The sequence below is a fragment of the Hoplias malabaricus genome, chromosome 14 (assembly GCF_029633855.1).
Source record: "Hoplias malabaricus isolate fHopMal1 chromosome 14, fHopMal1.hap1, whole genome shotgun sequence".
NCBI classification, from domain to species: Eukaryota; Metazoa; Chordata; class Actinopteri; order Characiformes; family Erythrinidae; genus Hoplias; species Hoplias malabaricus.
In genome coordinates this window covers 25,913,845-25,937,806 of record NC_089813.1, presented here as the reverse complement: position 1 = coordinate 25,937,806, position 23,962 = coordinate 25,913,845, and the positions used below count along the sequence as shown (strand labels likewise).

At 36.4% G+C, this 23,962-nt stretch overlaps 1 protein-coding gene across 1 annotated transcript; it reads right to left on the bottom strand.

The window, feature by feature from the left end:
• Nucleotides 1–14,767: 14,767 nt before the first annotated feature.
• On the bottom strand, nucleotides 14,768–21,932 carry cdo1 (cysteine dioxygenase, type I). Its single transcript, XM_066644506.1, has 5 exons — nucleotides 21,747–21,932; nucleotides 20,089–20,166; nucleotides 19,259–19,416; nucleotides 18,564–18,733; nucleotides 14,768–15,782 (listed from the first exon to the last, which is right to left on the bottom strand). Exons 1-5 carry the CDS (start codon nucleotides 21,914–21,916, stop codon nucleotides 15,753–15,755), a joined length of 606 nt encoding a protein of 201 aa, XP_066500603.1. The 5' UTR covers nucleotides 21,917–21,932; the 3' UTR covers nucleotides 14,768–15,752.
• Between the last annotated feature and the right edge of the window lie 2,030 nt (nucleotides 21,933–23,962).

Genomic DNA, 23,962 nt, shown 5'->3' with positions numbered 1-23,962 from the left:
ACACGGACGGACACTTTTGAGTCGCCAATCCACCTGCATCGTGTGTTTTTGGACTGTGGGAGGAAACCGGAGCACCCAGAGGAAACCCACGCAGAGAACACACCAACTCCTCACAGACAGTCACCTGGAGCAGGATTCGAACCCACAACCTCCAGGCCCCTGGAGCTGTGTGACTGCGACACTACCTGCTGCGCCACCGTGCCGCACAGCATATTTAATTACCATTAATAAAAAGATTTCAAATTATTTATATACCTTTATAAATGTAATGTAAAGTGGCAACCCGAGCTGTATGCATTATAAATCACAGACTTGTTTTGATATATTGAGTCCCTCTCCTAGCTTTCACCTCTATTTGTGTCATGTTAAACAGTTAAAAAGAATAGCTGTCCAGATTAATTGTCAGACATCTGTAACACTCAGATGTGTCCAGGTTGTTGGTATGTGTTATAGGGACAGACAATTTTGTAAAATATAAAGCAGAAAATGAGTCTTGTGGGTCGCAGAAATGCTTCCCACAAGAAAAAGAGATTATGATAAATTAGCATAACAGCGCAACATATGTATTTTCAAGAGACTAATAAAACACTGTTACATTGAGCTCATTTCTAACAAAATTCCAAATTTGTAAGAAGCTAAAAAAGTGAGTTTTAAGAGAAGGAAATTGGGTACCAAGCTGTGAAAAAGTACAAAAAATGCCATCTACATAAAGATCTTTAATCGTCTTAACACCAACCTTTTGCCATCCAAGAAATGCAAAATCCACCAGGGAAGGATGAAATAAAGGATTGACTGTAATAGGCATATTAATAGACTCAAATGAAGCAGACATTTGTGCCAAATACATATTGAAGCGTTTAAAATAGGTTTGGCAAAGGAATAAAGAGTTTGAAGCCAGAGGAGCACATAGTACTGCCATCAATGAAACAGGTCTGACAGCATCAAATTCCACTGCTGTGATATCACACAGCCCGTAATGACCTTAGCACCAAAATAACATACTCCAAATGTTTGCTGCTTCAAATATAGTTTGATTTTAAATGTATAACCACTGTATCATTAGCATATTTAGTCTTGTGTTATTATCACTAATATATGTGTGACTTGAACAGCATATTAAGTGTTTCTCTAAAATCCTGGGACAGAGAACCTTAATCCTAATCCTTAATTTATCTTAAAATATGATGCAAGTGTGTGATTCGGATGTGATTTGTAAGCCCTTTTTTCTGATTAAATGAAAAAGTTAGTAATGGTGTTCAATGATCCCACAGCAAATCAAAGGCAATGTAGTTCATACAGTTAACCACAAGGATGCACCATCTGACTACTGTTTAAATCAGCCACGTAATCTTTGGTGGTTCCTCACATTCTCCCAAACTGAATCAAGGCATATTTTTGATTTTATGACATTGTTGTACTGTACTTCAAATTCCTTAGTAATTATATATTATTATCATTATTACATAAGTGAAACACCTGCACTCTCCTTCGAGGAGCCTGAATCAAAAAGGAATTCTCTGGAGCAGATGTCCAGAAACTAAAAACCCTACCCTGACACTCCTGAGGCTGTCTTGGGATGATTAGAGAAGCCAAGCAGTCTGTATTTATTTTGCTGTTTCTATTCTGGAGCAACACCTCAGGAGCCTATGCTCCCCTTGCTCATTGCTAAGAAGCAGTTAGAGGAGAATAAGTCCTCCCAATCATTTTCATTATACATTTCTTTATTATTTTATATAAAACATGTAATTATTCATATATCCTTTTTATTTTAGATATAATGAATCAATGACTCGTTTAAATGTCTTAAATTACAGGTTATCTGCGGTTTTTTCACTCACACCACCAAGGTCAAGTGTCATATTTTACAGTTAATATACAAGGGATAAATACTAAATAGTACAGTAAGCAAGTATTGATAGTACAAAGCCTGTTGTCTGTTGTATATTTAATTGATTATGATGGGCTTACATAACTGGTTGTCTATTTAACTATATTTAACTAGAACATTCCAGGTTTCCAGACATAGTTGTCCCATTTTTGTTTGTTTAGTTTTCGGGCCCTTGCGTAATTTGATGTCGATCCATCTGTGGAAGGTTCTTGAAAGTTTTATGGACAATAAAAAAAAAAAAAAAAGAAAAGATAAAAAAAAAAACCAGAATTTCTGTCATGTCAGCAAAGCTTGGTTTAGTAATGGCAATGTTATGGCATTTTTTAGATGTATATAGTCACTGTCCAATAAAATATCATAGATCTCCATTTGTGTGGATTTTTTGTTTCACATTTTGTGAACATATCCTGATGAAGGAGCCAATAGAAATGCTCCAAAATTACTTGGAATAAAATATTTTTATATTCACTTCTGTTGAAATTTAAGAAGGTTTTTTCCTTCTCTGGTAAAAGTTACTATTTTGGGAGATACATATTTTTTAATTGCACAGTGACGACACTGTATGAGTGAGTTGTGCAAAGTTTAGAATCATCTTTGCGACTAAGACATTGTACTTTTAGACTCAGAACCTCAAATCAAGGCGTTTCCAGTCTTGATTGAGGCTTTGTAGATTTTGGACAAGCCTTGATGCCTTTGGAATTTAGTCTGGAACTTAATCATTACTAATAAATAAAGAATCATCATTAGTCAGTCTCCCTTTAAATCCTCTAAGCCAAAACAAAATAAGTGTCTGAGTTTCTATTCAACAGTGATTAATAATGGCCAGCATTGACATGAAAACAGTTCATTTCAGTCTTTAGAAGGCTATTAACCTTTGTAATACCTGAATCAATATAACCCAAAGTAACTAAAGTAGACTGTCCTTTATCGCGCACAAATAAGCATGCGTTTGTTGAATGGTTTCATGCTGTTCAGTACACTATTAATGCAAGCCAAAACCTAACATAAGGATTAACAGGGTTCCAGAGATTACAACGAACAGTTTTCAACCCAATATTTAGATGCATAACTGAATAGTTTTTATGCTAATATGCTGCTAAATATAATAATATAAATTCCCTCATACATGATCAAAGCAGACAGAATATTTTAAGACAGAATATCACAGGGAAGATTATTGCACACATAATTCATCACATTATTTATAAAGTAAATATCTGGGGTAATGTAACTTTTTGCAACAGATCCTGCAAATAACAGAGCTAGATGTATGTCAGAAAAGGCTTGACTGCTTATTATCTGTCTGTTTATTTGTGTAAATACTATGTAATAACTGTCAGGAGGAGGGAGGTTAATACTATGTTTGTGATTTGTCAGCAGTTGGCTCCTTTTGATATCTGCTCTTGCACGTCACTCCTAGTACAAGATAGACAATGTTTGTCATGTCAGTTAGCAATAGTCACAGTCTGTCACGTACTCCTTGCTTCTACAAATATGTTACAACATGCATAACATACCGTGGGCCTATTTGAGGTTCTCTCCTTCTACGCTCTGTATTATTTAACACGGGTGACTTGGGGTCACACAGGAAAGCCAAAAGTGCACATTATGCTCGACCCGTGGTTTCTCTGGCCCAGAAGAAAATGTTCTCTTGGAAAAGTGCATCAATTCCCCTCCAGTAGAGGATCTTTATTTTGTTTTGAACTGAGCCTGTTGTCCAACACAGACAGAACTGTTCTTCACACTCTTGGAAATATGGATTACTTAACGATAATTGGCATAGTTATATGGTTCCTCTCTCTTCGTAGAAAAGCTTCTGAGACCTGAAACAATAGCAGATGAATTTTGCTGCTATAAATAGTCATTTTTACATATTTATAAAGAACCGAGACATTTTGCAGTAGGTAAAAAACAAAACAAACAGGTAAGCAAGCAATGAAAAAGGCATGCAATCCAATGGTACTTTGAGTGTTCACAGTTTTCTATAAACCTATGCTATTAATATCATTACCTGTTTTCAACAACGGCTTGATTTTTAAAAAGTATGGAAAAAATATTTTATTTGGTAAATCTTTCAAAATATGAAGGTTTTTAAAACTTTAAAGCCCACGAGTGAATGAAATGTTATCATAACTCAAAATATCAAGACTATCGTAAAACAAAGGCTGAGGTAATATATTTATTTATTTTGTGAGAGGAGACTTATTGTAAACACATTTTATGATGTAGGCTGAAAATGAGCTTCCCCTCCTTGAAAGACCAGCATCCACCACTGGGCACCGTTAATGCATGCTCAGTGCCACCAGTTCTATGTGAACTGTTATGGCAATTGTCTAAGTGCGACCAGGAAGAAAGACCGATTCTCAGGCCCAAGGAGAAATCAGAGGAACAAAGACACAGAGTCAGGTATTCACTCCAATCTCTTAATGTGTGATGGGGTGATGCTACTTCTCTAACTTAACTACAGAAGTGCATTGTTAAGCACTTTCCCTCTCCACTCCAGGGTCAGGTCCTGAGTACATCATGTAATAAGCGCTTTAAGGTCATGAGCTTAAGCACAATATATTCTATACCTCAATCAGGATGTATGTGTCTATAACAATCATTATAGAATATATTGGTGGATTATTATCATTATTAGCTCATTACAATGTTATACTGCATTTTCCCATCACATGAACTTTACGTAATACATCACTGGCAGCTGCTTGCTTCCAGTTTCCATTTGCCTCATGCTGATTGATAGAGAAGACAAAGTAAGGTCAGTATCTGGCAAGATCTGAGATTAATCAACATAGATTGAGTTGTGGATGTGGGTTCACTATTTGGCAAACAAAAAGGTCACTGTTGCCCATTTCTACCTATGTGTTTTTACTGATTATTATCGGACTATTAAATGACTATTAGCAAGCAATCAATGAAAAAGTCATGCAATCCAATGGTATTTTGAGTGTTCATAGTTCTCTATAAACCTATGCTATTAATATCATTACCTGTTTTCAACAACGGTTTGAAGATCCATTTTTAAAAAGTATGGAAAAAATATTTTGTTGGGTAAATCTTTTTTAAAATTTTTAAAACTTTAAAGCCCACGAGTTGTATGAAATGTTATCATAACTCAAAATATCAAGACTATCATAAAACAAAGGCTGAGGTAATATATTTATTTATTTTGTGAGAGGAGACTTATTGTAAACATGCACAGGATAAGATGTAAATTATGCTATGCCAATCCAGTAGAGCTTCAAATAGGACACAACTTATTTTCTTCCTACCTGCAACCAAAACAATCCTGTAATCATCTACCGTTGGTGATTTAAATCCTATCCCAAACCAATAGGGTTACTGTGGGCGTTTATGATCCAATCAGAAACCAACTACACTAAACACCGAATCCTACACATAGGGCCCAGCCCATGTGTAGCCACCTGAGCTACTGCATCACTAGCTCTTCACAGGGGTCATCAGGTAGGCACCTCCCTGCATCAGTGTTTTGCTGAATTAAGCCCATGACACCTCCAGAAGGCTCAACAGTGAAGTCTGGCATCCCAGAGCCAACCCCTCCAAGCTAGCTTTACAGCCCTAACATACCCTTAATCATCAACAACTGTAAGTCCACACTGGCCTTCTTGGTGACTAAGGCTGTACCAAGCCCCAATGGCACCATCAGAGGCAATTGCTCTAAGACTGCAAGGGAAGCTCAGCTTCCCCAAAAATGTCAAAAAATAAGTGATCAGCTATATACTGTTGTGTGTACATGTAATTTAATAAATATGCACTACAACGCACTCAACTTTTGTTCAGAATCAGCTTCTTATCACTGGTAAAGACGCGGCTTTCCTCTCAGTCATTCCCGAAGCTTCACAGTGCTTTAAACAGCATTCACAGAGTTCAATAGGGAAGCAGCGAAGTGCAGCAAAATGAAACGAGTCATTGGATAAATGCTGGGCTTTGTCCTGCCCAACAGATGCTCGGCGTCTCTGGGGGTCTATGGGGCAGTGGGTTGGCCTCGGCTGGCCCGGACATTCAGCTTCTGCATGATGATTGGATGATGTGTCGCAGGCTGAATCCCTTTTTGATTGACAGTGAAATGAGCGAATCAGCGATCCTTTGGTGTAAAGATCTGTGGGAGCATTAAATTTTCATTCTGTTTTGAGTTGAACCAGAGAATCTCTTAATCCTCTTAGCGGCATTTTCTTTGTTAAAAACGACTAGCGACAAATCGAGCTTCTATTTCTGGTGTTTTTTTTTTGTAGCTGCTTGTGTTTGGAGACTGACTTCTATCACTCTTTCTGACTTCTATTGCAGTTTCTGTCCAGCGGGTGCTGCTGAGCCCCTCCACCGACACAAAGCACTCACAGGCGGACACACTTCACATGGGCTAAGGCCGTTCAAACAGCCTGGCTCTGCAGGCCATCAAGAGGACACTAGTCAAGTCCCTGGAAAAGACGCCTTGTTGGTATGACAGGGTCACAGATCATTTTCTTGAAAAGGAATGGAGGGTAGAATTTATGCATAAATAAACCGACACATTTTATAATGCAGGCTGAAATTGAGCTTCCCCTCCTTGAAAGACCAGCATCCGCCACTGGGCACTGTTAATGCATACTCAGTGCCACCAGTTCTATGTGAACTGTTATGGCAATTGTCTAAGTGCGACCAGGAAGAAAGACCGATTCTCAGGCCCAAGGAGAAATCAGAGGAACAAAGACACAGAGTCAGGTATTCACTCCAATCTCTTAATGTGTGATGGGGTGATGCTACTTCTCTAACTTAACTACAGAAGTGCATTGTTAAGCACTTTCCCTCTCCACTCCAGGGTCAGGTCCTGAGTACATCATGTAATAAGCGCTTTAAGGTCATGAGCTTAAGCACAATATATTCTATACCTCAATCAGGATGTATGTGTCTATAACAATCATTATAGAATATATTGGTGGATTATTATCATTATTAGATAATAATCCACAATATAATATTACAATGTTATATTGCATTTTCCCATCACATTAACTTTACGTAATACATCACTGGCAGCTGCTTGCTTTGGAGCCTCATGCTGATTGATAGAGAAGACAAAGTAAGGTCAGTATCTGGCAAGATCTGAGATTTATCAACGTATATTGAGTTGTGGATGTGGGTTCACTATTTGGCAAACAAAAAGGTCACTGTTGCCCATTTCTACCTATGTGTTTTTACTGATTATTATCGGACTATTAAATGACTAGTAATTTATTAACTATATAATTAGTAACTATTTCAAAACAGAATTTAAACCATTTTAAACCCTTCATTGGTTCAGAGCATGAGGCCAATTGTGCTTTCTTGGACTCCTGGCCTCTGCAGGCAGAGGCATATAATGATTGTGCAAAAAAGAAACCAGTGTAATCCCTCCTTAACATAGTCAAAAGTGAGGGAAAGTTCATGCTTCCTATTAGACAGGTAAAGACAACCAATTTATCTTTTTTGAAGTGCTGTTAACACAATGCCATAGAACAGCTCAAAAATGCTAGGAGAAGACTGCTTTGCATATATCTGTTAAGCCAGTAACCAGGCACCTGTGCTGGCTAGCATTGTGCTTCTTATGAGGAGAGCAATTAAGGCTATCATACCCTCACAAAGAGTGAGGGCAGTTTTTTTCTTTTTTTTTTTGTACTCCCTGCCTCAGGTGGCTGAGACATCACTGGGAACTGAACCATTGATAAGGCCATGTGTTGTGGAAGTAGACTGATTCTTAAAGCCTCTGACAGGTCCCTTAAAAACAGCTTGTGCTGGGGCCCAAAGAAGTGCTGAATGCAAGCTGCAAGACACATATGTACACCAATACTTCTCCCACATACATCGCCACATTCCAGGTCAGAAAATAGATGGATGGCCTTTGTGATAGCCTTTCACAGGGCCAAAATCCCCGGTGCCCCAATGCATGTGAACTTTTTTTATTCTAAAAAGTATTTGTATTATGTTTCCCATGGGAAAATTGTGAATTTGTTTTTTTAAATACAGTACAGTGCTTGATCTTCTTGAAAATCAGTAAGAGTTATCAAACAAATATCTGAACACAACTACAACCTGCGTCAAATTTAACCAGTCAAAATTAAATACAATTGCAATGTCACAAGTTGCAAAACACAAGATTATTTTCCCCTGCAGCAAAACTGAGAGGAGGTTTGTTACAAGTATATCATTAGGCACCGCTCCCTGAGTTGCACCTTTCAACTTTCATGACCCATGTCTCCCTGCAGGAGAAACACAGAAAGGTGTGGTAGATAAACACTGCAGTATTTTTATTGTTATTTTCACAAGAAATCTGAGGATAAGATAAACCTGAGCAGAAAGTGCAGGGTACATCAGAGCAGAGGCGATTGCTCTAAGACTGCAAGGGAAGCTCAGCTTCCCCTAAAATGTCAAAAAATAAGTGATCATATATATTCTGTTGTGTGTACATGTAATTTAATAAATATGCACTACAACACGCTCAACATTTGTTCCGAATCAGCGTCTTATCACTGGTAAAGACGCAGCTTTCCCGTAGCTTCACTGTGCTTTAAATAGAGTTCAATAGCAAAGCAACGAAGTGCAGCGAAACGAGACGAGTCATTGGATAAATGCTGGGCTTTGTCCCGCCCATCGGACGCTCAGCATCTCTGGGGGTCTATGGGGCAGTGGGCTGGCCTCGGCTGGCCCGGACGCTCAGCTTCTGCATGATGATTGGATGATCTGTCTGAGGCTGAATCCCTTTTTGATTGTAAGCGAAATGAATGAATCAGCGACCCTTTGGTGTAAAGATTCGTGTGAGCATTAAATTTTCATTCTGTTCTGAGTTGAACTAGACTTTCTTAATTCTCTTAGCGGCATTTTCTTTGTTAAAAACGACTAGGGACAAATTGAGCTTCTATTTCTGGTGGGGTTTTTTGTAGCTGCTTGTGTTTGGAGACTGACTTCTATCACTCTTCTATCGCAGTTTCTGTCCAGCGGGTGCTGCTGAGTCCTTCCACCGTCACAAAGCACTCACAGGCGATTCACTTCACATGGGCTAAGGCCGTTCAAACAGCCTAGCTCTGCTGGCCATTGAAAGGACACTAGTCAAGTCCCTGGAAAAGATCCCTTGTTGGTATGACAGTGTCATAGATCAATTTCTTGAGAAGGAACGGGGGGTAGAATTTACGTATAAATAAACCGACACATTTTATGATGTAGGCTGAAATTGAGCTTCCCCTCCTTGAAAGACCAGCATCCGCCACTGCATCAGAGGTATCATGTTAAACCTTCCTTTCTCTCTCGTAGTGTGCTATTAGGAAACCTGAGAGTGTTGAATGTTATGACCTTTAAGACAGACGTCATTTACTGACAGATTCACTATGAGCTTTTAGCAAGTGCGAAATCAGTAGTCAGGATTCACTTGATCTTATCTAATCCCAGAATTATTCCTGCTTTCATACAGCATAGGTTTTAAGAGTATTCTATACATGTTTTATTATCCAGCTGTAATAGCATGAAGAATATTGAGTGGCTTTTTACCTGTTGGCAGTAGTAAGGTTATAAAAAATATATTGAAATGGCAAATTTAAAAGAGGAAGCAAAAAAGCTCATTTACTTCTAATATACTAATTTTAGTTGATGTAAATAGACGTAATTCCAAGGCAGTAAGGAGCATTTCTAGTGGCCTATTTTTAATTAAAGCTTCACATAAAGAATATGACATCACCTTTGTTAATCAAGCAGAAACCTGTACTGACTGTGAGCATATGAAATAAACACCTTGTGTACATGAACAGTCATGGAAAGAAGCGTTTCAGAATGTCCTTTTTCGGTGCCTGTTCCTTTAAATGAGAATGAACCACATCTCCTTTAAGCGTGAGAGCCGAATAGTGAGGTGTGAGGAGCAGAAACACTGGATATTAGATATATTCACTATTTCTCTGTGTTCAATGTGTTTGTTTTGCTTGTTTAACCTACTTGATTGCACAAATATCTGAACCCAACTACAACTTGTGTACCAGTCAAAATTAAATACAATTGCAATGTCACAAGTTGCAAAACACAAGATTATTTTCATTGAAAGAAACCTTTCAGAATGTCCTGTTTCGGTGCCTATTCCTTTAAATGAGAATGAACCACATCTCCTTTAAGCGTGAGAGCCGAATAGTGAGGTGTGAGGAGCAGAAACACTGGATATTAGATATATTCACTATTTCTCTGTGTTCAATGTGTTTGTTTTGCTTGTTTAACCTACTTGATTGCACAAATATCTGAACCCAACTACAACTTGTGTACCAGTCAAAATTAAATACAATTGCAATGTCACAAGTTGCAAAACACAAGATTATTTTCATTGAAAGAAACCTTTCAGAATGTCCTGTTTCGGTGCCTATTCCTTTAAATGAGAATGAACCACATCTCCTTTAAGCGTGAGAGCCGAATCGTGAGGTGTGAGGAGCAGAAACACTGGATATTAGATATATTCACTATTTCTCTGTGTTCAATGTGTTTGTTTTGCTTGTTTAACCTTCTTGATTGCAAGTAAATTGCACTCTCATAAACCCAGTTCCAGTACTGTGATTAGAAAAACTTAGGCAAGGGGACAGGACACCTATCAAATGCCTGGACTTTACGTAAAATGCAGCAAAAAATGAAATGATTCATTTTATCTGATGTTTTCAGATAACAAAACTGACTGAGCTGTTGCAGAAGTCTTAGGCACCTAAGATTATTATATATATGTTTACACTAATGCCTTCTCAGTAAGTGTGGTGCTTGTATAAAGTTACATATAATCACAGTAAATACAAATATATATATATAGGCGGCACGGTGGTTATATATATAATTTATTTTTTTGTGTGAGGTGTGAGTGTTTGAAAAACAATGTTTTAGATTCTCCTTGACTGCATGAATTTGTTAAATCAACAGCACACATTTAAAATAATTATTTATTAACTGCTAAAACTAGGTAGTGGATGATAACCTCAAATAATCGGACTGCCACGAAGAGAGATTTGGAAAAAGTTAAACCAACACATTCACACACAGAATATCACACTTTCTGGAATAATGTGATTTTGGTTTTATTCTAATGTTGGGCATTATTTGTTGTTTGTTTGTTTGTTTTTAGCAAATAAACACTTACTGTTCAGATAAATAGCTTTTTAAATCTCATAATCTCCTAAAACTTTTGCATAGTACTGTATATATATTATGCCCCTTTGCACTATAAATGACTTTTCTTGAATTTTACACTGGTGTACTGTATTCTGCAACATCAGATACTTTTCCAGTTATAAGAGGATTATGTTGCATCAAATGTCTCTAGAAATATCTTTGACTCTGGTCATACTAAGCATAATATTTTTGTTATTCACATATCATACCTTGTCTTCCTCTTATGTAGCTTCCCATGTGAAAGACTTTCCTCCAGCTCCAAAACATATTATGATTTTTGATTATGTTACTGTGGACAAATGGGTTGGAAAAGACACCAACCACACCTACAAAAGAGAAAAACACTTTACTCTTTTAGAGAACATTTCTGATAATGTGATTTACTTGGAAATATATTACACAATGGAAGGAAAATCTGTTGTTTTCCAGATTCTGAAGTAGCACACAGCAAATTCGGCTGCCTCTATCGCTCTACATTGTGCTTCACAATTATAGCTGAAATGGCAGTCTGTAGGGGTCTGAGGTAGAAAGCAATTTGCTTACTTGATGTGTGATAATAAAGTTTGGTACGTGACTACATGCTCACCATGACTGAGCTCAAGGTTCCTGGGGAATATTGATTTGACTGGTAAAATATTTATGCTGCCCTTCAGTAAAAGCCAGCATGTACATTCGACTCTGTCCTCTGTAGTCTTTCACAACTCTGGATTTCAGCCATTGTTGTGGTTGAAAGTAGCCTGTCATTTCACTCCAGAAAAAAGTGACCTCAAGGTTGAAATGTTCAGAACATATTTGTACTTTGAATAGAACACAGCAAGTGAAAAGTGATTAAAAGTGCTAAAAGTAAATTAAGTCAATTAAGTCAAAGAAAATTAGTGAATACAAAAAGTAATTTAGAATTTAAGTTAGGTCTTATCACCTACCATACCTAGTTTTGTTAAATAATTCAGGAAATATATTGAAATACCAGTCCATATAGGGTAATTCTGAACACCAATGTTGAATGAACCTGGATTTCAATCCCTCAGATGGCACTGCATAAGAACCTCTCATGCTACAGTAGTTAAATATAGCCAAGGGGGCTTGGTAGTTATTTACAATTATTTTAAACTGTTTTAAACCAAGAGTATCACTGCATCAAGACATGGAAACTTAAAACTGTTTTTAAAGGAGATAACCATAAATCGATTCTATGGGAAAATGACAGCAGGTTCTCTGGACTTAAGCTCTTCTCAGTTGTTCCAAAGACTTCAGAAATGTGTGCTGTTGTTTGAGGAGTTCATGTTTCAGCTTGTTTTTAATGAAAAACCAATGTGTTGTTGTCTATGCTAATGACAAACGTGACCGTCATATCTTTAGTGATAGGTGCAAATGCCAACATCTCTCATGGTATGAGGAGTGCATCTGTAACCACGGCATGGGTATATTGGGTATGGGTGATGTTTCCATTGATGTGGAGGCAAACCTTGGGTTTAGACATATGCCACCATCAAGATGACGTCTATACCTGGGAAGTCCATGGTCATTTCAGCAAGACAATGCCAGACCTTATTCTGTATGTGCTACAGTGGAAATCACATATAACTATGAATTTGTTAGCTTACAATGAACCTTTTATATCTACAAATGGAACAGGTCATTATTCAGCAGAGTCTGGCATCTTATGTTGCTATGTTTATACAGTAGCCCAGAATGGAAAAATCAAACGTTTTTACACTGAAGCAGCAGCTTACAAAAGGAAATGTGAGGGAGGGGTCTTCTGTTGGTTGCAATCAGCAATCTGACCTCTTGAAGACACTTAATTTTGCATGCTGCACATTTAAACCAAACAAACTATTAGGAGCTTTTATGAGGGTCAATCAAAGTCACAACCATATCATTTTTTTTTTTTGAGGTCAGGTACCTTGGAAAACATTTTTCTTCTTACTGACCTTTATGAAAGCAGCTAGAATTAGAGAAGATACCACTACATTATTACATTATTGACACCTATAACATAAATATCAGTGTTTACTCTACATAAAAAAATCACTGTATGACCAGATATTTGTGGACAAATGTGTGTGTAGTGGGGGGTGGGGGGGGTGTTCTCTACATCGGATGACTTAAATGAAGAAGCACAGTTATATTTGTACATTGTGCAGTGACAATTTTTACATTTTTTACATTTATGAGGATTTGATTACATTAAATCACATTAGAATTAGGACAGTCAGGAATTGTTTTGAAGGTTAATTCCGAATCATAAACAACACTCCAACTCATCTCATAGGTACAGGATGGAATTACAATCACTGCAGAGATTTATCAATTATAAATCTTAAAATCCAAACTTCAAAATATTTCAGAGCCACTTGGTTGTAGACATCAGTGAAATGTGTAATTAATGATATTCTCTTAAAGGATTTGTGAGCCAAGAGTGACACTAGAATCTGTTTGCATACAATGCATTGATTAAACAAGAGTCTTGATACTAACATGATAATAGGACATTAGATCCATAATAAATCATCTTTTTTTTTTTACTTTTGATACTTGAGTAAAAGAACAAAAGTATTTGCCTCCAAATATACGTAAGTTGAGATCTAAAAATATTACACTAAATATCCAAGTATGGTACACTTGGTTGGTATGGTATCCATGGTTTGTACACTTTGTCCACCATTGGTATATTGACCCTAAGCTCATGTGATGCTGCTATATGATGTTCTTTTAGATTTCATACTCACCTAAGAATGTATCAACTGCTGATTGTCAAAGTTCACAATGATAATCATCTTAAAGCACTGAATACAGTAATTATAAACGGTGTCTAGACGTACAATGTAGTATTTCATATTGTATAGAATTTAGTGGGTTCCTTTGGCCTGACCATTGTGGATTACACCCTTAATTAAAATTATGTTGTTTAAGCTTGTGTGCTCTAAACTTGGTGTGTCATTTCTTTTAAATAGTACAATGGACAAAAGCAGCATTCCAAATTGTTAAAAGGATTGAATTAATGCAAGAAACCTTGTTATAGAGCAAGTAACTGCTGAGCTGCAGACATGCTGAATGTAAAGTAACCTTCTTTAGCAGTCATAGATAGAAATGATGGAAACCAAAATGATTAACCTTTAAGGTTTTTGTTGACTTGATTCAGCACGACTATAGAGCTACTTCTACAAATGTGCTATGGGTCTTAATAACAAATACAGATCTACGTATATGGGTTAAAAATAATACACAAAATATTAGAACAATATATCTGACTAATTCTTTAAAGGTTCAAAAGTTAGTTTGGTCAGTATGGATTGCCTACAATTACATTAAAATACATATTTGTCTTTATACCTGTGCATTATTAGCAACCGACTGTGGGCCCATAAAATGGAAAATATACTTTGCTGGCTTTTTTTTTATATAAAATAGGAAATAAAGCTTATAAACCCTGTAAAATTCTCTCCCCATATTAAAAGTGAGCTGCCAAAAAACAAAGCTGTGACTTTACAAAACCAGCTCATATTAAGCACACGTGCATTCTAAACAGTTTAGCCTTGTCCATTCAAACTGAAGTTATAAGAAGTGCTTCAGCTTGGCTTGCTTTTTGAAAGAGGCAAAATATAGTGTACATTAGACTTAACTCACAATTAGAACGATTTTCACAAATTTGAAGAACAGATCTCAGAGGCAATGAAAGTGTGCATCATACATGAGACACAAAAGGCAGACAGAGACATTTTACAGAAATAATATTTAATGGTTTATGGTCAAAGCAAGCTTTTCAAGATCACAACTGCTGGGCTGATGGAATAAGCAGTGTTACAACTGAAAGCTGTTCAAACCATTTAAGCCTTTAAATACCTCTACAGTTGCTGGAAAATTCCTGTGAGGAAAAATGTTATTCACTGCTCAGCTATATCATTACCTTCTGTTTTTTTTTAAGAAAAGAAAAAAAATATCCTTATGTAAGACTTAAGTTTAAATAAAGGTCTAGGCTCACAACTCTTTTCGTTTCCTCTAAAAATGGTAAAAGTTCCAAATGTAAAATTACCGGCAGTGAATCTTTAAAACAAACTAACAATCTTTAAAACAACTCCACCCCCCTCATAAAACAAAACAAAACAAAACTAAAAATAATAACACCATGCAAATTGCATGCTCTAAACTGAATATGAAAGGCATGATGTTATGTTACAATTTAGAAGGTTTACGCCATGTAAAGTTTACACAGAAATCAACACATCTGCATAAGAAAGTGCTCCACTGGATGTCAAAGTGTTCTGTCTATCAAGGGCAATTATAAGGCAATTACTTTTCTATGTGACCATCAACGTAAAGGAAATGAAAATAGCTTGTCCTCATAAAATACACACTTTAAACAAAACAACTTCCAGCCCCGTAACAGTACAAAAGTGTGATTACACAGGTCACAGACACATAGGAATGCTGTTCGGAAAGGGTCTCCTCGAACTGAGTGAACAAAGAACAGATTCATGGTGCAGTCCAGCCTAATACCGCTATTCAGGCCCCCAGCCTGTGTTCAGCAGCATTTGCCAAGCTTACACTGGGTCACAATAAACCCTCTTTAATTACTGCAGAGTCCTCATTTCACCATCCTTTGCGAAATTTAAATCAAGTGTTGAATCATTATTTTCCTATTACATGATGAATTACACTGGGATTTCCAAAATTTCCAAGAAATCCATACGCTGTCCGCTCCGTCTCAGTTGTTTTCTTGTGACATTGTATTTTCCTAAGACATAAAAAGAGATAAATAAAAGTTGCAAAGTTATATTGAGATTCATTTGATATTAAAAAAAATGGTAGCTCTTAAATGGAAATATCAAGTTTAACATGAGGTAACATTAAACAAACCTCCCTCTAAGGCTTAAGGTTGAGGTAAGCACAGTGTGCTAGGCTCTATCTTATCTCCGGTCAGGTGTTGCAATACTTATGGCCAGACAGCCGTTTGGTCAAGGTAAAGTTATGCAACTTCTGAATGGAAGATAAGCCCATTGTATTTGTAGAGGCTGAAATGGATCATCCAGGCATCTGTTTTCCATCATTTCAGCACAAGCCCTCACATGCTGAAAAAATTGACAGAATGGCCCAAGGAACAGGCACTTTTCACACTAAGCGTTTGCTTCTAAAACAGATTCCTAGAATTCCTGCTCAATGCCCCTCATTGAGAGTTTATGTCATAAACATGTAGCAAAGCCCACCTTCGTTTAGGGGATAAAGCAATTATAGGTAGCTGGAAAATAGCCTGAGGGGATGGAACATACACTACTTGCCAATTTTAGCGATTATCTTTCTGTTCAAAGATTTTGCTGCGTCTGCAAATAGTTAAAGTACGTTTCTATATAATCTAGAATACACGTTCCTGTTATAATGTAATATTAGATTGACATAAGTTATAATCATGTTTCCTCGACATTAAACTTTAAAGAGGTTATAATGAAAGACTCATATCATGTGAAACTGAATTTTCCTTTTTTAGATTCAGAACATACACAAGGCCATACAGTCATATATGGAAATTAATCAGTAATTTCAGCCAGTGAATTCACTCTTTTTGTGATATCACAAAAGCAAATGCACTTACATTTACATTGATCAATCTATTCAGCTACACTTTAAGCTCATTAATGCTTAAGCCAATCAGAACAGAGTTCACTTACATCTCAAAGTCTTAGAGGTAAACTGACAACACCTGAAGGAATGATTTGGTATATTGATTTTATTAAAACATTTTGGATTATTATGTCTGTACTGAGTCTCTTAGAAGTCTCCTAAATGCCCTCACATTGCTTTGCATATCCCTTTAACGAAACCCAGCTTGAAGTTGATATACAAAGCATGATTTCTGTGTGCTGAAGTGAATGTAAATATACGTGCCTTAGCTTATGAATGATTTTACCAATGTCTACTGACTTATTAGAACAGTAAAATCATTAAAAGTGCAGTGCTTATAGACCTTTGGACTAGAATTAAGAGACAACTGAGACATTATGAGCTCTATGAGAGATTCAGGTAAACTGAAAGCACAATAATTTTCCATAACAACTATTTTATGTGTCATAGCCTTAATATAATAATAATTATGATCTAAACAGATACACATAATGACCCTTGGGTGCAAAGGTATGTACGTTTTATCAGCTGATAAAACAGTCAGGTTTTAATAGCCATGACATAAACAGAAAACAAACATTTTTTTCGAAGCACGGTTAGGGCAAAATTTAGCTTTGATTTGCTGTTCTTGCCTTTGTGTCCCCAAGAAGATAGTCTGAATAGTATCAGAATTATTCACTATAATAATAAAAGCCATTTCTTTTCCTCACTTAATAATACATATGATGGAAAATATTATTTTATAGTACATTCCAAAGCCATGAGGCACTGTCTCTCTTTAACTTAGCCCAGAATTCTTTAACAGGTCTCTAAGCCAAAGACTGAGGTGGCCATTGCAATGTTGATTTTCAGTCCACTACGTGTTGATTTGGCGGTCATTATCATGTTATAAAGTCCATCTGTTACCACAGGGCAGCTTGTAAGCTAAGTAAATCAGGTCATTGGCTAGAACAGGTTCTTTGGACTCCAGCCTTGGAAGGCCACTGCACTGCAGAGTTTAGTGTTTTCCTGTTGACGTAAATACACACAGACACCTCCTTGTCTGTTTGCCGAACATGTCTTTAGTTGACTTGGGATGATAAACCAAAGAATATACGTGACCAAGCCTAGAATATTCTGACATTAGGAAGACCAAACATGTCAGGGAACTCAATAGCAGCCTTCATCCTATGCCAAAATAAACTGTAAGGGTCAGGGGCTAAATTTTGGGTGTTGTACACCATGTGCTGTGCTATCCAGTCAAAAGGTCTTCAGTTTGTTTGCCAGAGTCAATAAATGTATCATCTTAACAACATTTTTGAATACCATATTGGTGATGTATAAAGTGACACTGATAAAAGTCACAGATTTACTACTGTATTGCTAGATAATTTACAGGAAGTGGTAAATACATTTTTCAAATCATTAAAATAAACAACCAGTAATCTCTATTGAGTTTTGGCTTTTGAAAAACAAATAGATTTGTCATTTTACTCGGTTTTCTATTTGAAGCACTAAACTATACAAAGCCATGAATAGTTTCATAATCTTTATCTACATTTAAATGAACACTCCAGCCAAAATGTAAAATGTAACTTTTGCTACATCTGTTTTTTATTGCCTCCTACTGTAATGCTGCATTACTCATGAGAATTAAATTGTAAAGCTTTTTTTAAAAGAAACGGAATATGGAATACCTAGCTTGGATGAGTGGATATGTGAAGGAAGGCTATTTGTAATGTTTTTCTTTCTTTCTTTCTTTCTTTCTTTTTCCCTAATGTAATTAGAAACACTTAGACCAAGAGATCAGCATATGTGCTTTTAATAAACAAGACACCCTTATAAAAATAAAATAATTTGAAAATAATAAGAAAAAAATAGTGTGATCTAATGAAGTGATGGAAACAGTGTGTAGACTTACAAGAGGTGTTTTCTCCCCAAATTTACTCCAGAATGTCATTTTGACTGTGTTCTTGTGTCCCGTTCTCTGATCAAAAGTCTGGCAGTACTGGAAGGGAGGGCTGTACAGGTGCAAACTGGCTGCGCATTCCGTGTGGCTGACGTTCTCTACCCGGTGGAGGCCTATGGAATCTGCAACAGACAGACATTCCAGTGGAATCATTCAAGTGAGTCCATACAGAATTACATTTCAAATTACTGTCATGTTTCACTAATATGTAGAGCAAGCTAAAAAAGCTAAAAAGCAAGTTTTCAGTTGGAATTTATTTCTGAATGAAGTATTAATTATAGCTTTGTCTATTTTAGTTTCAAGACATATTTAAAGACTTGATATTTATAAACATGTAATGCAGTATGTAACTGAGATCACATTAGCTGCCCAGTAGCACATTTAAAGACATGTCTGGCAATAAATGAAAATAGTAGATCAAATAACTGGGACTCTTAAGAACAGTTATAGATACAGTAAGCGGTACAGTATGTCGACTCAGACAACATTTCTATTAGCACTGCACAATAAGCATTGAGTGCTTTACTGCATAAGACACGAATGGGTTATTAAATGACGACACTGTTAATGGATGTGCCATTCTGTACCATTTGGCTTTTATCTCAGAAAGGACCATTGTGAGCAGTGGAAACATCCAGTACTATTACCATTGATGTATGCGCACTGGTTTTCTAGTAAGATTCGCTGAGACTTCTGGACCATGTCGCCGTGTGATTTACGGTCAGGCCATTCGAACAGAGTCTCCTTCAGTTGGCCCTGCAGCAGCTTCATGAAGCAGTGGGACTCTGCGTGGTCATGGATTGAGCTGCAAAGTGATACAAAGCAAAGACATACTCAAACAAATGTGTCAGCTTTTCTATAACGGGTCATTCTACCAGAACAGACTTCATGGAAACCATTAAATGCAAATAGTTTCAGTGGAATGAGTCAGTGCAGGATTAGTACTTGAGCAGTATGATTTAACTGTACAATAGCACAACATTTTGTGCAAGCCTATAATTTCACTCTAGCAAAGAGGTTTACTGTTTGTTTACTGGTCCAACTGAACTGTTTTCTACATTTGAATGCAACCCTATATTAATTTAAATCATGGAAAATAAAAGATACTTGTTGCCTCAGGATTGTTTGTTAATGCTTATCAATTTATTATGTCCATTTGCTACATCAAAACTCAGACACCACAAAGCATTGGACCCCACTATCAGCTCGCATGTCTCTGACAGGACAGAATTATTAAGTCCAATTTTTATATTGGAACAAATTATTCCTAACTAAGAAAATGTACCATCAAAATGACAGTATTTACAGAATAATAATCTAAAAGCAAGCTCACATGCTCAAATGGTACACAAATAGTCTATTATCCCTCAGGATAAAGAACATAAAATTACACAGATGTAAAGAAACCTTTTAATATGCCAAGAATTTGTATCAGTATGTGTAAGTATTTTTTGTGTTTGCTTCAGTAACTCCTTACCTGCCATGCCCTTCACCCCAACAGAGTATCATAAGGTTGAATTTGCCATTGCCCTCGTCAACAAGATTCCTGGTGTACCTAAACAGGGTAATTGAATATGTCTTTAAAACACATGCTATAGAGTTTTTGTATATATATGAGTCATTGTGTGTTTTTATTTTAAAGTAAATTAATGATAGAAGATATTTGGAAATAGTTTTGCTAATATGGTCACATGACCTAACCAATGTTCAGAAACAATTATTGCTCAAAGATATAAACTCTTGTAACTCCTCTTAGGTGCTTTTTCAAACGAAAATCCCCTGAAATTAATATGAGCTTGCGATATAATGTCAAAGGACCACATGCTTCTGTACTCCACTGCTCTTTAAACACAAGTTTTTATAGAGATTCAGAAAAAAAATCGGAGCATTAAAACCCAAAAAGACAACCCCATATTTGCAAATTATGATACTGCAGTTAATTTGATGTCCCCTCATCGTGTTTCCTATTTAAAACAATTATTTACGAGAACTGTAAATTATAACACCATATGCATTTGTGTTCCACATTTTGAAGGTGGCTGGTGACAAAACTTAATTAATAAATTGTGTGAATTAATTAATGAAAATTAGATATATTTAATATATTGTTCCCTTCATATTAAATATCTTGTTCCCATGTCTTAGTAAGTTAAAAACTCACACATTGCACGGTTTTATATAATTAATAAAATGGTGTCAGAAACAGGGCTCTGTGCCAGTTTTACACTACAGCATATTAAATTCATATTTAATGTTTGGTCTTACAGGATTTTACAGGAGAGCCATAAATGATGTGAATGGCAGTGGAAAGTTTAGACTCGTCTACGGCTGTGCCAATTCGAGAGAGTGCGATCAGTGGCGACAGGAACAAGGCGTTCACATACTCAAAATGGCAATGGAGCATTAGTTTCTGAACGGCAGACAGCGAGACGTAGCAGTTTTTTAACCACCTGTATTCCGTTGTGCATTGAGCCCCATCCTTCTCTTATCAGAGCCGCCAGCCTATCGAAGCGCAGGGGCGGGGGTTGACGGAATACGGGTGTGAACTTAAAAATCAGTATCAGCGGGTGTGGGCCACACACCGCGCTGTGATTGGAGCCCCCATTCCCACCCTGCACACAGGGGCTCTCAAAGCATCGACTGGAAAAATAAACAGCCGGACTGGAACAAGCAGTGTAGCAAACCCCAAAAAAATCTCAGCCTTTATCTACTGCTCTTTTCTCAGAAAGATAATTAGTTTCATAGTACAGATGTATGCAAAATGTACAGATGTATGCAACAACGTAGGGCGCCTAGTTTTATTAAACAGATTTAGTAGATATTCTAAATGAGAAATAAGACCTTTTGCACAATATAAAATGCACAATTAATGTACATTTACTGAAATTCAAAGTATTAGAAAAATAAAATGCAAACTATACCTGTGTAGGAGTGATGACAGTTTATTAATTATTTAATTTTGTAAAACTAAAATGAATAGTTGCAGTTCCCTACAATTTTGGAAATGTCAGGTTTTGTTAAAATAAAAAAATATAACATTTGACCAGGGTGTTCAAACTTTTTTGCATAGGACTGGAATTGAAATAAATAACAGCAATGTAATAATATAATAATGATAATAATAACAAAAACTACCTGTACTGGTCAAATTTGGCAAATTTCATCCACTCCTGGGGGTTGCTTTCATACCCCTCCATAATGCTCTGCACCTCCTCAATGTTGATGCTGTCGTTCTCGAAGATTTTGTGCAGAATCTTAATGAGATCGTCCAGTGTCTCTGGTTTGACTATTTCGGTTTGTTCCATTTTTTCAGCCTTTCCCTTCTGCAGACTCAAGACCCTCTCAATGAGCAAGGCTCACGTTTTATAGATTTTGGCCGAACTTTAATGGACGCTACCACTTCGCATTTAGGGGATCTCAGTAAATAACTTCGATTTCAAAACTACAGTTATTGGAAATAAACAGTGAAATTAAGGACTGCATTAACTAAATTGAGTAAATTATACGATGGCACGGAGATAAAGTGTTCACCTGAAAACAGAAGCACGTTTGGATTTATTTTGAAGCAGGTATATCACCCCTGTTTCTAGCAGATGGTTTAGTCCTGCCACACATTCCCGTTTTAACTGGGCTTCTGTTCAATGAAAGTAGACCAAAAGAGAAAAGTCTGTAGAGGGTTCCTTAAATCCCATGACACAAAAGGTCGACCCTAAGTGTTATATTGTGCTTATAAACGGTTAATAAGCGTTACCATTTTAAAAGCAGTTCCTAGGTAGTTTTTGGTGTTCATTAAATGAGCAATCATTCAAAACAAAATGTGAATGAACAAAATGAACGAACAACCCACTGAACCCAATGAACAGAGCAGGCCAACAATAGTGCGCATCCACTTGCTTGAAAAAAAATAAATGCTGTAACTATAACATATTTTCTGTGCCGTGTTTTTGCTTGGAGCAGTTTCACATTTGCAAGCTGTAATTTTATAATACATTATACGTAAACTACATTAAGATTTTGCTAGAACATCATATCACTCTGGCTGGGTTTGGACAAAATGTCCACGTGTAGACCAGTGTTCTTTTATGTTTATGGGAACGCACACACACACACACACACACACACACACACACAAACACACACAATTGAGACGTTGTTCTAGCTCCATCACCTGGACAAAAAACGACATTGAAACTTTATTTTAATTACCCATAATATTATCATTTAAACCATAAAACATATATTGATTAAACAATCAGTTCAGATACATTACACATAACGCACTAATATTAAGCTATTTTTAATATTTATGACTTAAACCCTTATTAAGAATTCAAATTTCAAACATTAATTTCTGAACACCAACCCTTCCCTTTCAATATTCTATTACTTTGGTAAATGGACTGACCAGTCAAAATAAAAACAATCCACTGCAGAAATATTACCTTTTATAAAATAAAACAGAAATTTAGACGTTTACAAGATTTTGATTCAAATTTTACATTCCATCTAAATGTTCCCCTGTTCATCAATGCAACTCATCTCTGTTCATCAAAATTACAATTAATTCAGAAGTTATTTCCTTTGAGAGAGAGAGAAAAATCTCTTAATGCCTCCATATTGGCTTAGATCAAAAGCAACATGTTCATTTTCATTAAGTATGCACATATCTATGAGAATTCAGTAAGTCTTCACTTACACCTCCACAACTCACCTGCAGCTCCAAAGCCCCCACCCCACAAATTGATTGCACTGGGTCTTTAGGTTTATTATGTAAATTGTGGTTGGAGTGAAGCCATCTGTTTGAGAATGTCTTTGAATAACTGCGATTTCAAAGTGTAAATGCTCAGCCATCACAGTGACTCTTTGTTTCACACATATATTTCCAGCACGGGAAGAACACCACCAAAAGTAATATTTCATTTGAATTTGTTGATTTGTTTTGTCTGCATAAAATTAACAAGTTAAATAATACAAAGGAATCATTGGTAAATTCTGGAAATAAAATTAGAAAATGTGGCCACAAATGTAAAAAATGTGTGGTTTAAATAAAAACGAGAGAACAATAAATACATTATGGGCAAACATTAAAAAAATAAATTGACCACAGAACAACTAAGAACCTGCAAAGCGTTCCCTCAAAGCCATTTTTTCTGTACAATTGCAAGGTCTCTCCAGGAACTTTGTAATTAATTAATTCTTTTTTCTTCTTCTTTTTTTGAACTGCAATTTATTTAGGCATTAAATTTACATAGACAGAACTTCACACCATTCATCCGTTTACTCAAGAGCCCCATCAATGTGCAGTGTTTACATGTATACATATCAATGGGTTTATCTCAAATGGCTCCCTT

What these genes read in the sequence shown, in the direction of transcription:
- cdo1 (XM_066644506.1), bottom strand. Translation starts at nt 21,916, where the DNA reads ATGGAACAAACCGAAATAGTCAAACCAGAGACACTGGACGATCTCATT. An exon ending in GCCAAATTTGACCAGTACAG is followed by an intron (nt 20,167 to 21,746) that starts GTAGTTTTTGTT and finishes TACCCTGTTTAG; the next exon opens with GTACACCAGGAATCTTGTTG. An exon ending in CCAGTGCGCATACATCAATG is followed by an intron (nt 18,734 to 19,258) that starts GTAATAGTACTG and finishes TGTCTGTTGCAG; the next exon opens with ATTCCATAGGCCTCCACCGG.